This window comes from Xyrauchen texanus, chromosome 19 (assembly GCF_025860055.1).
Source record: "Xyrauchen texanus isolate HMW12.3.18 chromosome 19, RBS_HiC_50CHRs, whole genome shotgun sequence".
NCBI classification, from domain to species: Eukaryota; Metazoa; Chordata; class Actinopteri; order Cypriniformes; family Catostomidae; genus Xyrauchen; species Xyrauchen texanus.
Genome location: NC_068294.1, coordinates 34,826,108 through 34,842,367, shown reverse-complemented (window position 1 = coordinate 34,842,367; position 16,260 = coordinate 34,826,108). Strand labels below are relative to the sequence as shown.

At 39.0% G+C, this 16,260-nt stretch overlaps 1 protein-coding gene across 1 annotated transcript in view; it reads right to left on the bottom strand.

The window, feature by feature from the left end:
* The window catches only part of LOC127659450 (ATP-binding cassette sub-family C member 5-like), a 47,407-nt gene extending 33,995 nt beyond the window's left edge, over positions 1 to 13,412 (bottom strand). The window contains exons 1-4 of the mRNA XM_052149279.1: positions 13,145 to 13,412; positions 10,268 to 10,445; positions 9,262 to 9,417; positions 999 to 1,146 (exon numbers count right to left, since the gene is read on the bottom strand). Coding sequence (XP_052005239.1) covers positions 999 to 1,146; positions 9,262 to 9,417; positions 10,268 to 10,437 — 474 coding nt within the window. The 5' untranslated portion in view covers positions 10,438 to 10,445; positions 13,145 to 13,412. The remainder of the gene's footprint in view (positions 1 to 998; positions 1,147 to 9,261; positions 9,418 to 10,267; positions 10,446 to 13,144) is intronic.
* Between the last annotated feature and the right edge of the window lie 2,848 nt (positions 13,413 to 16,260).

The window sequence follows — 16,260 nt, the reverse complement described above, 5'->3', positions numbered from 1 at the left end:
GTCTTTTTTTCTATTTTCATTGTGGAACACAAAAGGAGATGTTAGGCACAATGTCTCAGTCATCTCCTTTTGGGTTACACATAAGAAATAAAGTCATATGTGTTTGGAACAACATTGAGTGAGTAATGATGACAAAATTTTCATATCTGGGTGAACTATCCCTTTAAGCATGAGTGCCGAGGAAATAATATGCTTAATTTGTAACATTTTTGCAAGTAAATGTGCCTGCTGCAGTGACAATGACTGACCCAAGCGACACAAAACAAATCAATGGGGGGAAATAAGTGTGCTATTTTGTAACATGTAATCCCTGATAATGCTATTAAGTGAGTGCTGACTGGGGCATGTGCGGCCTTGTGTGGGCAAATAAAATGAACAGCCACTCTTCCCAACAGCGACTCCCAGATACACCAAAATAAATCCTTTCATAGTGAAACTAATAAGAAAGATATTTTAAACCTCACTACAAATCACTTTTTATTGAATACAGATCTAAGCTCATTTGGCAACAGAAACGAAGCAGCAGTAATAATTTGAAGAACATGCCCCTTGGGCCATAGAGAATCCAGGCACACTTCATAATCCAGTGGATTAACACCAGCAGTAGGTAAGGAAATGGATGAAAAACCTTTGGTTTCCATTACAAATTCAGCATGAGCTCCAAATACTATATAATTTCTGTATTGATCTCTTAGATATATAACTGTTCATAAATAGTAAGCAGATTTAACACAGCTCAGCATGATCATACTGTAATTGTGACAGAAGACACAAGTTGTGCTTTCACACTGACAGCATATCTGCTATGTAGCAGAGCTGTCGCTCCATAAACATTATATGACTTCTGGTATTGATAATGCCTATAAATTATACACATTTATGACTAGAAGTTAGGGTTTGGACAAGGAAAGCAGTTCAAAAGTCAGCATCAAAGGTCAACTCCATCCCAAGTTAGTTATTTGACAATGAAAATGAAACCAACTTAGAAACCAACTCACAGGTCCAACAAATCCTGCCACCATGGTGATGAGCAGAGAGAAGATTGCCACCAGCATTCGGGTCTGACAGAACCTCCAAAACACCCGAGATAAAGACGCACCGTCCTTCCCCCGTCTCTTCAGCTCCTCGTGCCACAACCACTCCAGTCTGAATAGGGGACATTGTGTATAAAACAACATGGAATATATATATATATATATATATATATATATATATATATATATATATATATATATATAAACAATATCACATGAGCAAAAGTGCGATATGGCTCTACATCAGCACTGCTGTGATTAGTGCCATAGGTAATAACTGCAGTACTGATTTTGGGCCATATAGCACAATTGCAAGTGTGATATTGCTTATATACAACAGTTCAATTAACAAGTCAATTTTACGGTCATAAAACACATTTTTGCATGGAACTACTATCTTACGTGACGGATCAGAATCTGCCTTTGCTGGTTCAAACCAAATGATGCGTCCAAGCCTTTGTTAGTAATTCAAAAATGTCACTTCAGAAATAGTATCACGGCTTGTGCTGTTTCAAACAAGATATTGGATAAACAAGGATGGATGTGTGTGTGTGTGTGTGTGTGTGTGTGAGAGAGAGAGAGAGAGAGAGAGAGAGAGAGAGAGAGAGAGAGAGAGAGAGAGAGAGAGAGAGAGAAGGCTGGAGCATATGCGATCACCTGTTGCAACACCCAAGCAGAGATGCTGTCAGCTTTATGAAGATCAGCTTTCTCAGTGGAAAAATAGCGTCCAACAGGGGGTATTTCTCCCTATTTCGCAGTAGACGGTGCACAAGAGTCGATCAGTATAAAAACCGCAATGTCCTCCATTTTAAACAGCACCCATTGTGTACTTAATCAGTCTGTTGTGTCTCTCAGCTGTGATGAGCATTAATGCTGAAGTTGTTTGTTTAAAGCCATTTAAAGCTATTTTCTAGCTGTAGTTGTGTAGAGTAGTAAGTGTAGTAAGCGATCATGAAGAGCTGTTGTATGTAAACGGCTGATGTGGATTCATTTCATGTCACCTAACTGGCTCATATTACACACAAAAATTATCTTTTGCCACCACCTGCTGGCTAACATATATAAGGTAAAAAAAAAAGACAATCCATAGCTCTTAACAATCTGCACTGCTCTTACACTTTAGTTTAGAACAGCACAAACACAAGCGGTGTGATGTACACACAGTGAAGCATCGGAGTGCTGATGGTGTCAGACCATCAGTGCTCATGGAACGTCTCTCGTCCAATCAGATTCGAGGACCAGAACTAACTGTCCTATATATATATATATATATATATATATATATATATATATATATATATATATAGTAATCACGGCCGGGACCCTTACATGCATTAAGGGAAGGGGGTCTTACCCAGTTTCCTATTCTTTCAGGGGGAGAAGACCCTGCAGAGACCACACCTACCCTGCAGGGGATGTAAAGGTGGCGAATACATCACATGGCCGCTTAGGTCCTATGTGGGAAAGATGACGCGGTGGTAGATCCAGCCTCAGAGAGGGGGGAGACACGGGAGTCCACTCGTAAGGGGACAGTACCGTGGAAATTACACACAGGCGTAAGGAGGCCTTGACCTGTGGAGCACCTATTCCAGTGACCGCTCGAATCGCTGCCTGTCTGGCAGACATCTCAGCCTGGATGAAGGAACACCACCTGCAACTCAACCCAGCCAAGACCGAACTCCTAGTCTTTCCAGCCAACCCTGCTGTTGAACACATCACTGTGCAGCTGGGTCCAACTACAGTTTAGCCTTCCAAAACGGTCAGAAATCTAGGGGTAACCATTGATGATGAGCTAAATTTCACAGACCACATCTCAAAGACTGAAAGATCATGTAGATTTACACTCTACAATATCAGGAAGATAAGACCTTTCCTCTCTGTACATGCCACACAACTGCTCGTTCAGTCACTTGTCATAACTAGACTGGACTACTGTAACGCTCTCATTGCAGGCCTCCTGCATGTGCTATTAGTCCTCTCCAAATGATCCAGAATGCAGCAGCACGTCTGGTCTGTAATGAAACTAAGTGAGCACATGTTACACCACACAAAACAGTCACTAGGTCTGCCCCAGCATACCTAAAAATATTTATGCAGAGCTACGTTCCCACCAGAAGCCTGCGGTTGGCTAAGGAACGTCGCCTTGTCGTACCAAAACAAAGAGGCACCAAAACACTTTCCAGGACTTTCAGCTTCATCATACCATGTTGGTGGAATGACCTTCCCAACTCCATCCGTGAAGCTGACTCACTCTCTAGCTTCAAAAAACAGCTAAAAACACATCTTTTCCAAAAGCACTTAACCAGTCACTAAAAAAATAAAAAATAAAAATAAATTATTTACAATTCTTGTTGCACTTAAATCTGTTTTGTATACTATTCTGATGATAGTGAAACTTTGTAGTATGGCACTTTTCATACCACTGTCTCCTTAAGATGATTCGCTTATGTTTTCCTCTTTTGTAAGTCGTTTTGGATAAAAGCGTCTGCCAAATGAATAAATGTTCCAGGGCATTGCTACAGTATGCTACGGAAACTCAAAGAGGCCATGCGTTATTATTATTTTTCTGTCTCGTTTTCTCGTGATTGTCGAACCTCGGATTGAAGAGGAACAATGCGGTTTTCGTCCTGGCCGTGGAACGACGGACCAGATCTTTACTCTCGCAAGGATCCTGGAGGGGGCCTGGGAGTATGCCCATCCGGTCTACATGTGTTTTCTGGATCTGGAGAAGGCGTATGACCGTGTTCCCCGGGAGATACTGTGGGAGGTGCTGCGGGAGTACGGGGTGGGGGGATCCCTTCTTAGGGCGATCCAATCCCTGTACGTCCAAAGCGAGAGCTGTGTCCGGGTCCTCGGCACGAAGTCGAGTTCATTCCATGTGGGGGTTGGTCTCCGCCAAGGCTGCACTTTGTCACCAATCCTGTTTGTGATATTCATGGACAGGATATCGAGGCGTAGTCGGGGTGGGGAAGGTGTGCGGTTCGGTGGGCTGGGGATCTCATCGCTGCTTTTTGCAGATGATGTTGTCTTCATGTCATCATCGGTCCGTGACCTTCAGCTCTCACTGGATCGCTTGGCAGTCGAGAGTGAAGCAGCTGGGATGAGGATTAGCACCTCTAAATCTGAGGCCATGGTTCTCAGCAGGAAACCGATGGAGTGCGTACTCCAGGTAGGGAATGAGGTTTAGTCCCAAGTGAAGGAGTTCAAGTACCTCGGGGTCTTGTTCACGAGTGAGGGGACAATGGAGCGGGAGGTTGGCTGGAGAATCGGGGCAGCGGGGGCGGTATTGCACGCGCTCTATTGCACCGTTGTCACGAAAAGAGAGCTGAGCCGAAAGGCAAAGCTCTCGATCTACCGGTCAATTTTTGTTCCTACCCTCACCTATGGTCATGAAGGTTGGGTCATGACCCGAAAGAATTAGGTCGCGAGTACAAGCGGCCGAAATGGGCTTCCTCAGAAGGGTGGCGGGCTTCTCCCTTAGAGATAGGGTGAGGAGCTCAGTCATCCGTGAGGAGCTCGGAGTAGAGCCGCTGCTCCTTTGCGTTGAAAGGAGTCAGTTGAGGTGGTTTGGGCATCTGGTAAGGATGCCCCCTGGCCGCCTCCCTAGGGAGGTCTTTCAGGCATGTCCAGCTGGGAGGAGGCCTCGGGGAAGACCCAGGACTAGGTGGAGAGATTACATCTCCACACTGGCCTGGGAACGCCTCGGGGTCCCGCAGTCAGAGTTGGTTAATGTGGCTCGGGATAGGGAAGTTTGGGGCCCCCTGCTGGAGCAGCTGCCCCCGCGACCCGACTTCAGATAAGTGGTTGAAGATGGATGGATGGATGGATGGTTTTCTCGTGATCTCGACATAACTAAGGTTGTTATCTCGTGATCATGACTTAATTTTCTCGTGATCTCGGTATAACAAAAAGTTGTTTTCTCGTGATCTCGACATAACAAAAAGTTGTTTTCTCGTGATTATGACTTAATTTTCGAGATCTCGACGTCTCTCTGTCATTGAGAACTTCCAGATTAGTGTCAGACACTTTAGAAGAAGACTATCACGTCTACAACTTTTTCGTAGACAATACAGTGAACGTTTGGAACGTTTGGTCAATTTCATTGCCAGCCAACTTGAGGGACCGGGCGTCTGCATGACTGCGGTCAAGCCAGCCGCGATTTAGATCCGAGTCGCGGCGATATTACAGTATTAACGGTACTTTGCGGAAAGCACATAACGTGCTTCTTGACTCCTGTTGAGTGCAGAAGAAGCGAGTCTTTCCATATTGATGAAAAGCGTTTATTAAGTGTTTGTGACGTGCTGCCTGGTGTTTATTAATATGTTTGATTTAGCCTATGTGAAAGGTGACTGGTTAGAATACTCTTGGATAGGGCAGGTGAATATTTTATAACCAAAGTGTAATGAATTAACATAACTTTACATTTACATATAATAAATTGTACTTTTCTGCCAAAGATCTCTCATTGTCCTTCATACCTTGTAATAAACTTTTAATTGTAAATCCTGTAGCTCAATTAAAAACTGTACAGAAAATTAAAGGCAAAAACAACTTTTTGTTATGTCAAGATCACGAGAAAACAACCGTAGTTATGTCGAGATCACGAGAAAACGAAACAGAAAAATAATAATAACGCATGGCCTCTTTGAGCTTCCGTAGTACGCAGCTACTAAGGTGTTTCAAATGTTGTTTTAGGCAAGTCAACACAGCGTCCTTACTGGTGCAACTCAAAAGATTCTATCTCTAAGTCTCAATTATCTTCAGGTCCCTAATTCAATATAAGCCTATAGGAGTTTTTGCCCACTTTATGGTCTGCCAGGCGTAAATCTGATCTCTTTGAAAATAAATAGCACACCTCTCCTGAACAAGTAGTACTATTTAAGGTATTATTCAGTTTTTCCATTGCAGAAACTGTGCGGAATGAGTTTAACCACTAACCACAAAAACTGGTACAGTATAAAAACATCAGTCTTGTAAAACAACTACTGTAAATTATTCACCTTCAGAAAGAATCAAGGCTTTGGGGTGTGTGCATGGGCGATGACACAAAAACCACACAAAAAACGAGAACTTTGAAGATTGATCTTTTATTTCCTTGGTTCTGTAGTAACATGCTGTTCAATTTCACTGGTATTGGTATCGACTAATGAAATTTAAGTATTGTGGGGAACACTGCTTATAATGTAAGCCTATTTAATTGTGCATGATAGATCTTACTATAATAACATGATGAAAAGTAGATCTCATTCCATAAATGTGTGAGCACCCCTGCTCGATATGAAAACTATGAATAAGTTTTGTTGCATGAATAATATGTAAATACATTAATTCTGCACACCTAGCCTATAGTAAATTACAAACAAATATTGATGTAAGGTCTAATTAACCTATGTCATTCCCCCACAGAACAGAGAGAGAAAAACACAGTGTAGAATGTCAAAACCCTGGTAACAACTCTGTGTGGCCTGACTTCAGAGACATTTCTGTTAAATGCCCACACCAAAGCCTACAGCTGCCTTTCAAGGACTGGTATGAAAATCCCACTCACACAGTTTTTTTTTTCCTATACAGTATCTCACAAAGTACAAAACATTTGGGAATTTGATCTTATTTTTTTGCCTTCTAAAGGTCCAACCCCCTCTGTTATGAAGAGGCATTATGCAACTGTTCCAGACCCCAGAAAAATATCCACTCCACCTTTGCACAAGCATGTACACATGACTTAAACATGTCCATCACTTATCTATGGCAAGAATCCAGTAACCCGAGACAAAGACCCTGAGGCAAAACACTGAAAACTGACACTCTACTGAGGCATAACTGTCAAGCTATTTGGGTGGCAAATACAGAGCCTGTTTTTAACATAGGATCACCAACAACAACAACATACCCACGTGAGTGCAAATCAATTGAAAGGTAAAGCTATATGCGAACAAATTCAGAACACTCATGTACACTGAAAATAGATAACAACAACAAAGAAAAAACATAAACTTGATTTGTAAATTTGATACTAGCCACCAGTTATAACTACACTGAAGATGGAGCGGTAATCCACACATAAATGCAGAACTGATTGCAGTAGTGCAGTAAAGTTTAGTTTAGTTTTTGCAAATTGCTGTTGTTCTCATACATGCACATAAATGTACTCTTATGTTGATTCACAAATATAACTGATTTGACCACATATTGAAAGTGTTTGTAATGTCAAATATTCCACAGTAAGAACATTTTAAGTGCCTTTTATGTCATTCAAATAGTGAGGATTAATATAGAGGAAAACACACAAAACAAAAATCATATAAATGATCATATTTTGATCCATTATGCTTTTTTACTTTACATTTAAGCAACATTATGTCAAAATGATACAAGCTTATTCTACTCAAATGCATGTGATATAAAATAAACAAGAATTAGGTAAGTAATCCAAAGTAATCCGAAAGCAATCGGATTAGATTACTTTAAAATTAGGGCTGTCAATCAATTAAAATATTTGATCGAATAACATGGTATGCTGATGAATTAATCTAAATAATCACAATTATATATAAATATGTGCGGAGAAAGCCCCTGAAATAACAACAATTAAATATATAATGATTAAATAATAATAAAGAGTTATATTTAAATAATTATAAATCAAATATATATATTATAAATATAATAATTCAGATAATTAAAATGTTACATTATTGTAGCAGATGAGTAAATCTGGCATGAAATGGCATGAAATCCTAGATAGATTTATTATAAGGGCTTTTGTCAATGTAAACCTGTATCAGACTAATGCTTTTGGAGTGTCTCACTTTGGTTCCGTCAAGTTATAAGTATACCATTTTTAGGTCGCTGTGTCAAGTTAAAGTAGTTTAAAACTTAGAAAAACACGTCTTAAGATCCCTGCATTTGGATTTGTGCACCAATAAGCAGTGTTTGAATTCAGGGGCTCTAAAATATGGTTTAAATACAAGAACACATTTTATCTTGTGATTTCTTCTGTCCTTAAGTGTGGTTTGTTCTCTATATAAGCTGTGCGTTGCCTATACAGCTGGAATTGATTTTGTATATAATTCATTGCACTGAATTAGCACGTTAAATCGACAGTCCTACATAAAATTTTATCCAAGAGATTATGTTACTGACTGCAATTTAAGTCATGTAATGTAATCAGCACCATATTACAATTCAGAATTAATCTACCAGTACTGTTGCTAGATGGTTATTTACTGGCCCAATTTAAAAGAGCACATCTCCAATTTTGGTTCCTAAATATGGCTAGGGATCAAGCTATTTGGACGACAAACACAGAGCCTGTCCACCCATTTACTCACACTTATGCCGGTCCAAACCTGCTTGACTTTATTTATTTTGTGGAAAACAAAAGGAGACTTTAGGCAGTATGTTAGTCTCAGTCACCACTGACTTTCTTTGCATCTTTTTTCCATACTATGAAAGTGAACGGAGGCTAACAACCTGCCTAACATCTCTTTTTGTGTTCCACTGAAGAAAGTACGTCATGGAACAATACGAGGGTAAGTAAATTATTACAGAATTTTCATTTTTTGGTGCACCATGCCTTTAGCATATGATCACTGATCACAACAACATTCCCATGTGAGTGCCAATACACAGTCTCCTAATGTCTTATCCAGAAAATTCATGTAATGTGGGTTAACCTCAGATCTGCAAAGGCTGGTACAGTGAAAGGGCAATTACAGATTATAGGTGCTTTTTCATGTTACTAATGTCCCCAAGAAACCCTTTGAGCTCGCTTTGACTCTAGCCAGTGAGCCAGCTTATTGGTAAGGGACACGGAGTGCTGATCTAACGTGTTAATGACATAACTGTCCTGTAGGAAAGGTGCAGCCTAACTCTCTCCTTCTGATGTCTAATCCCTGCTATTAATAACACCCACCTGCCATAACACTCGAGTCAGTGTGAGAGTGGGAGTTAAACATCCATCATTTCCCACCGTGACTCAAGGGATTCCCACATCAACAACACACTCCCACCTCTTGTTATCAACTAGTCAACTGTGCCAGACCTTGGCCCAGGTAATGGTTTCTAATGGCTCTATTTGTTAAAGTTTCAGAATTGGCAAACATGTCAAGACTCCTGACTTGTGCCTGGCTCCAGAGTACTTCTGTTCAAACAAACGTGCAAATGAACTCTGCTGCATCATACAAAACGGATAAGCAGGTTTCCGACAAGGCTGACTGTTGCTCACCTTTGGCAATTATTTTCCGATGCCTCGTGGCAGGACAGACCCCATACGTCTTCCATTCTGAGACAAGATGCTTTGTAGGCCCTCCATGCCAATGGAGAGAGCCATTGTAGAGTCATAAAGGAAAAAAATCCAGCATTGTCCACAGGGTGTTGATGTCTGGGGAAAAAAGGAACAGTTTGGCTCATATTAGTCATCTAGGTGCTATGTCTGAGAACAGTGCGACTTTGAACGCAAGAGGAGGACTGAGAACCTTTTTACTCGCTGGTGCCGAATGGAAGATGAATCATACATTTGTGTTTGAACAACAGTTTGCACGTCTCTCTCAGAACTCTTAAGGGGCAGTAAAAAGGTCAGTGGCCTTCTATCAGCCAGCATGTTAAAACCTGCACTGTCTGTGAGAAAATAATAAGAGCATCCTTTTCAGGTCCTTCTTCACCGTTGTTTGGATCAGAAAGCCAACATAGCAAACATATTCTAACACATACTGTACAGCGAGACACCTGAAACGCGTGGAAATCTGGGATTCAAAAATGTAAACCTAAATAGAATTTTTGGGGATTTAGAACATTTGAAAAGTCACTGCATCTTGAAATATTCAAGATTCAGCAATATTTCTAATCAAAAGCATCCACATTTGTGAAACTAACCATGCTAACTCATTTGTGCAAAGGGTCAGATTTCCTTGTTTCCATTAAAGCACACAAGATGCTCTTTATAACACTTTAAAATCATGCTGGGGCAATATGGATCACAGATTTTGAAAAAACTTGAGTCCATTCCAGCTCAAAAGGTGGACAAACCAAATGCTACAAAATTCATGGTAATTTTTCAATAAATGTTTTCACTCAATGTGTCAGACCGAATACTCTATATAATTTCCAGTTAAAATTGATTAGAAATTAGCAAATTAGTCATTAGAAAAATGAAAGCATTTTCACTAGTGGTCTCAGACTTATAGACCCCACAGCACATAGCCATTTTGACAACCATAACTAAGAGAACTTACTTGTGTGTGATCCTGAAAGGCTTCAATATCTGTAAGCTATGCCGATATCGGCCTCTTCGTTTTGTTTCATGGGCCAGTTCTGCTTCATCATCTGGGTCTGGTAAAGTCTGGGGAGGGGACAGGGTCAAACCCTCTACCCGTCCTACAGCCTCCAAGGCATCTGGGAACATAACTACCTCTAGCAAACACAAACAAAAAAGCACTCAACAAACCTCTGAAAGCAAAATACTACAAATGGGGGAATGACTGAATGTGCTGACTTAAGAGTGTGTCTAACTTGGTTAATAGCAGTTTCCTCTAACGCTATGTCCCTGGGTACAAATATAAAGTTCTTATCTATTAAAAGATGGCTGCTGGAGGCCTCAAGGGCTTGTGGATACTGAGAAGGAGGATATTTGAGCTGGCTCTGTGTGTGTTGACCCTGTCACTGATCCATCTGTGGCGTAAGCCACGATAAGGTAAATCCAGCAATACTGTGACTCTGTATCTGTTCGCTGTATGTCAGCAATGGCTGCCAGATAATGAACGATAAGAAGCTACAAGAGTTTAAGAGTTTCATTATTTACACTTCATACATGCAGGAATTTGTAGTTAAATATCAGTAATGAAATAATATATGCTTATGCATTTTTTAAAATGCCCTTTTGACCCCTTCTGACACTTTCTCTGGGAAAATATCACAGAAAATAAAAACAGCTAGCTCGAAGTAGGACATCAACATACACTCACTGAGCACTTAATTGGGAATACTATGGTCCTAATAAAGTACCTAACATGGTCTTCTGCCGAACACCTCAAGGTTCAAAGTTTTTGCATTCTGAAATGCTATTCTGCTCACTACAATTGTACAGAATGTTTATCTGACTTACCGTAGACTTTCTGTCAGCTCGAACCAGTCTGACTATTCTCCATTGACCTCTCTCATCAAAAAGGCATTTCCATCCGCAGAACTGTCGATCACTGCATGTTTTTTGTTTTTGGCACCATTGAATTCTATGAGACTGTTGTGTGTGAAAATCCCAGGAGATCAGCAGTTACAGAAATACTCAAACCAGCCCATCTGGCACCAACAATCATGCCACGGTCAAAATCACTGAGATTAAAAATTTTCCCCATTCCGATGGTTGATGTGAACATTAACTGAAGCTCCTGACCCGTATCTGCATGATTTTATGCACTGCACTGTTGTCACATCATTGGCTGATTAGATAATCACATGAATAAGTAGGTGTACAGGTGTTCCTAATATAGTGCTCAGTAAGTGTATATATATCAATGCTCTTGGAAAAATAAAATGTAAAGAACTTTGGGGTCTATATAAGGTACATTTGTTATGTTTGTCAGCCCTTATCTTCAGTTCCAAATGCACATTATCAATACATAGGTAGTTGATGCATAACATGTCCTTGAGCTTTAATTGTCAACATCGGGATATTAGTAGCTTCTTATTTGTGTTAATGAATAATGAAACATTTATATATTTAGGTGTTATTACTGGTCATTGCTTCATGCAGTTTTCCCACCATTTCAATTTAAATGTTCCTGTGTTGTAAACAATAATGTAACGTACTCTCTAAATTAATGAGGTCATAAAAACGGCATGCATAATAATTATTAGTAATAGTTGAAAATAGTTTTAGATGGATTTTAGATTGTGTAATACACATGTTGTACACAATTTGATCCCAAAATATCTGGAACCTAGACACCAATTTAAAATTTGAAGGTGATCCACAAACTATCACTATTGTGCCCTTGAGCTAGAACCCTAAATGTGGTAATTTACCTTCTGGTTTGCCCCAGGGGTACTGAACTAGTGGTAGACCGATACATCAGTTTTACCAATTAAACAGTGCTGATAGTTGCTTTTTTGGAACCATCCGTTATCTGCAAAAATCTATGCCAATAGTTGCCAATAGTTTTTTAATCCTCTGTGTTCCTCTGAAAATTACATTTTGTTAAAAATTGAAATGTGACTGTAGACACATCACTCATCAGCACATACATTGTGTCTCCAACTTCAAATTGTGAATAATATTAATATATAGGTGATAAAAAGCTTAATTAGGTAAATATTAAATATAGAGCGTTGTAACGGAGCCAATTCTATGTCATTCTTTTAAAAATAAAAGTCCAGGTGTGTTTCAGGCTTGTTAAAAGTCCCATGTTATGCACCCAATTTTCTTTTTTTTCTGATTAGTATTGGGATTTTGGTTAAAAAATAAACTAAATCTGGGATTTAGATCTATGTCTGTGCCGACTAAGAAAATGTCGTAACATTCTATTAATCGATTTGAAAAACTATCGACCGATTAATCGTTATCTGCCTTTTCCACCACCAGTTATCGGTATCAGCAAAATCCACAATCAGTCGACGTCTAGACTGAAACTGTACTAAATGTAAATAAGTAACTTTTGATAAAAGCATTTGCAAAATGGCTTTTAGTCAATAGAAATAAAGTTGATGATGATATCCAATTGTTGCTCTGTGGTGTAGCACTCTTTAGACATGTATGACATTTAATACATAATGCTTATGCATTATACCTGGTAATGATGAACAAGAAAGTACAGTAACTTTCCTACTGATAATCCATCTTTATTATCTCTATATCTGTATTGGTTCCCTGTCTGGGCAGCAAGAACGTTTTGTTCTCACTGCCATATCTGGACATGTACCCCACCAGGACACTCGTAAAGACACAAGATGGGTCATTAAAACTACTTTAACTCTAACTAACATTACAGTTCATGACATAATACATAAAGACATTTACATTGTGGTAGTTCAAAAGTAGGAGTGTAAAATCAGTAACAAAACTATGGCTCTGAAAATTTATAAAACAAGTTAGTGAGTGAGTGAAGAAGGTCACTTACATATGAACAGACAAATAACGTCGGGATTTTCAACTTCAAAAGCACAGGGATAGTCCCACTAGATCGATATGATTTATTTATAAAGCCGATGTTTGTCGGGTCCCTTGCTGCATGTGACACATCTTCTTCTTGGAAAATAACTTTTAGACAACATGTACACTGTTCCAGTGCAAAAGTTCCACAGTGTTAAAAAAGGTAAAAAAAAAAAGTGAAGTGGAAAGTTTTCACACTCTTCTCTACACTAAACTTCAGCACCGCTCAACGCGGAGCGACGTTTTGAAACGTGCCACTGCACAGCTGACGGAATTCCCTAAATGCATCCTACGTCACGTCTGACCAGCCAATCACGGATTTGCTTTGATGGTATCCATGGTATCTGGGCACGAGGGGAAGCACGTGGTGATCTTAACAGCAGCGCGCAGACAGATTAACAGACTATTTTGGGCCGACTCGTGGCGGGACATCTGAAGAGCGTTGCTAGATATGGAGGTAGAAGAGTAGTCTAAAAAGATACGCGTTTCTTACTCGAAATTTTGTAATAGCTGTTCAAGAACACATTTAATTTTTTTTTTTTTTAATTAACTGGAGTCCGCAGTCTAATAAAATGCTCCTTTGTGTGCCTGAATTTATTACGTAATGATAAGACTGAAGACTTTGCACCGGCTTTCGCTCGACACTGAAAACAAACAATGAATCACGGCCAATATTGCGTTAACTCAATTATATTGAGTTATTTTATACCTTATTGGGTTTGACAAAGAAACGTTTAGTTACATATGAGTAGAACATGTCAGAAGAATGTATGCTTTCATTCATGAAGACGTCACGACCTTAGGCAGTGTTGACGTGGAAGAAAATGTCAATTGGCAGCATGTCAGCTTGATTTTTATAAGAATACACATTTAAATGGGTAAACACAAATCACAAATATGTTCACTGACATCAATGGAGTATAGTTGACATGAAATGTCAAGCAGAGAAACCAGTTACCTGCAGTACTTTATCTAAAACGGATTAAAACAATATGTATTTTGTTTTTGTGTGTCTCTAATTGTTGTATAATTATCCAACATGCAATTTTAATGATCTCTAGCTTTTTTTATTTGAACTGCAACAAAACTAAAATTCAAATAAACATTAAATTTAAACATCATCTTTATGTTGAAAAAGTTGATGCCCATGTTATTTGTTACTTATCCATAGCCAAAAATTCCCTTAATTACAGAACTTTTGAAACGTCATGAAATCACTTCATGCAACAACTAAAGTAAGACATGCATTAATGTTCAGTCAAATACATAAGTTTTATACTGTACAACTACCCACTATGTGATTAAAAACAAATGCTACTCTAAGACTAAATACTACAGTGTCAACAGGTGGCATAAACTTACATGATGAATGTTTTTGTGTTCCAGAACTGTGCTGTAGTGACCTCTGTTGACCAGTGTCCAAGGTCTGTCTCACTCACACTTATCATATTGCTTCTGAAGATATGGATTAAATCATTGGAGTCTTATAGATTATTTTATGATGCTTTTATGTCATATTGGAGCTTCAAAATTTTAGTAGCATTCACTTGCATTGAAACAGACCTACTGAACTGAAATATTGTATAAAAATATTGTCTAAAAATTAAGTCATACACATATGGAATAGCATGAGGGTGAGTGAATGAGAGAATTTTCATTTTTTAGTGAACTATTCCTTTAAATGACACAATTGCAACTCTGCGCCATTTTTATACCATTTATTTTTAAACACCCCAGAATGTTAATTTGTTATACTGCTTTTAACTTATGGTGATTTGAATGACACAAATAAATGTTTCTGGAGGGTATGATTCTCATTACTGTATAACAGTAATAATATGATTAGATAATGAGAATAATGAGAATCATCATTGATAATAGTGAGAATTATGAATGTATATTATAAAAATATTGCGAAACATCCAGATGCAGCATTACAATAATACAAATGTGCTTAGTTGTCATGAAAATAATATCACAATGCACAAAATCTTAATGGTGCAACTGTTCTTATTTGTTTGACTTTGGGGTGAAAAATGACCCCAAACTGTCTTCATAATTTCCCCCCTTTAAACATTTTGAGGTCTTATTTATTTATCAGAAGCATTGATTACATTGAGCTAAAACACAGCTGCATGTAGAACTCTTGTTTTTTTTTTACCATTACGAGAGTCATGTATTTCCGACCACTCACTCACCTTAATGTTGTTATGTGAGCTTATCCACTGCTGTCTGTTAGCCTGCTGAGTGTCATACATTAACTGTCCAGAAATCACTTAGATGGTTTCATTTCACTAGGAAATCTGCTGAACACAGGCAATCAATGAAGTGGATCCAAATCTCTCTATTAATTTCCATGCAGCTTTATGATATATGCTGGCCGGCCGTCAGGATCTGAGCATCAATACCATTCATTTTGCATATCAGAATCAGAATGAGCTTTAGTGCCAAGTGTTCTCACATAGACAAGGAATGTTTTTTGGTGATATAAGAAGCAAGAGCACAAAGAACATTACAGACACAGAATATAATACAAGGTAAGAGTATAAATAGACATACAAATAATAGGATATATATCAGAATGGCGTATGTACGTGCAGGTGGTAATGTATGTGCGAGGTAGGGGTATGTACAGTTATTAAATATGTGAATTTACATATGTACATGAGATGTGTATTTACATTATTGCACTATGGGTAAGTCCTGAGGCAGTTTAATTGTTCATGTGGTAAATGGCCTGAGGGTAAAAACTGTTCTTGTGCCTGGATGTCCTGGTGCTGAGTGCTCTGTAGTGTTGGCCAGAGGGCAACAGTTCAAAGAGGGATTAGGCAGGGTGTGTGGGGTCCAGAGTGATTTTACCTGTACGTTTCTGGAGACATACAGGTCTTGGAGGGTGGGCAGGGGGGCACCAATGGATGGATGCATATAAGAACCCTGAGTAGATGTTAGTAGCGCATCAGACAAAAAAGTACACACAAAAAAATCGCTATGTATACATAATGAAAGAGAAAACAGAGCAAAATGGCATGACATCAGAGTGCACAATGTACTGGTAATGCTGTCGTTGCCCTGAATATGAGAGAC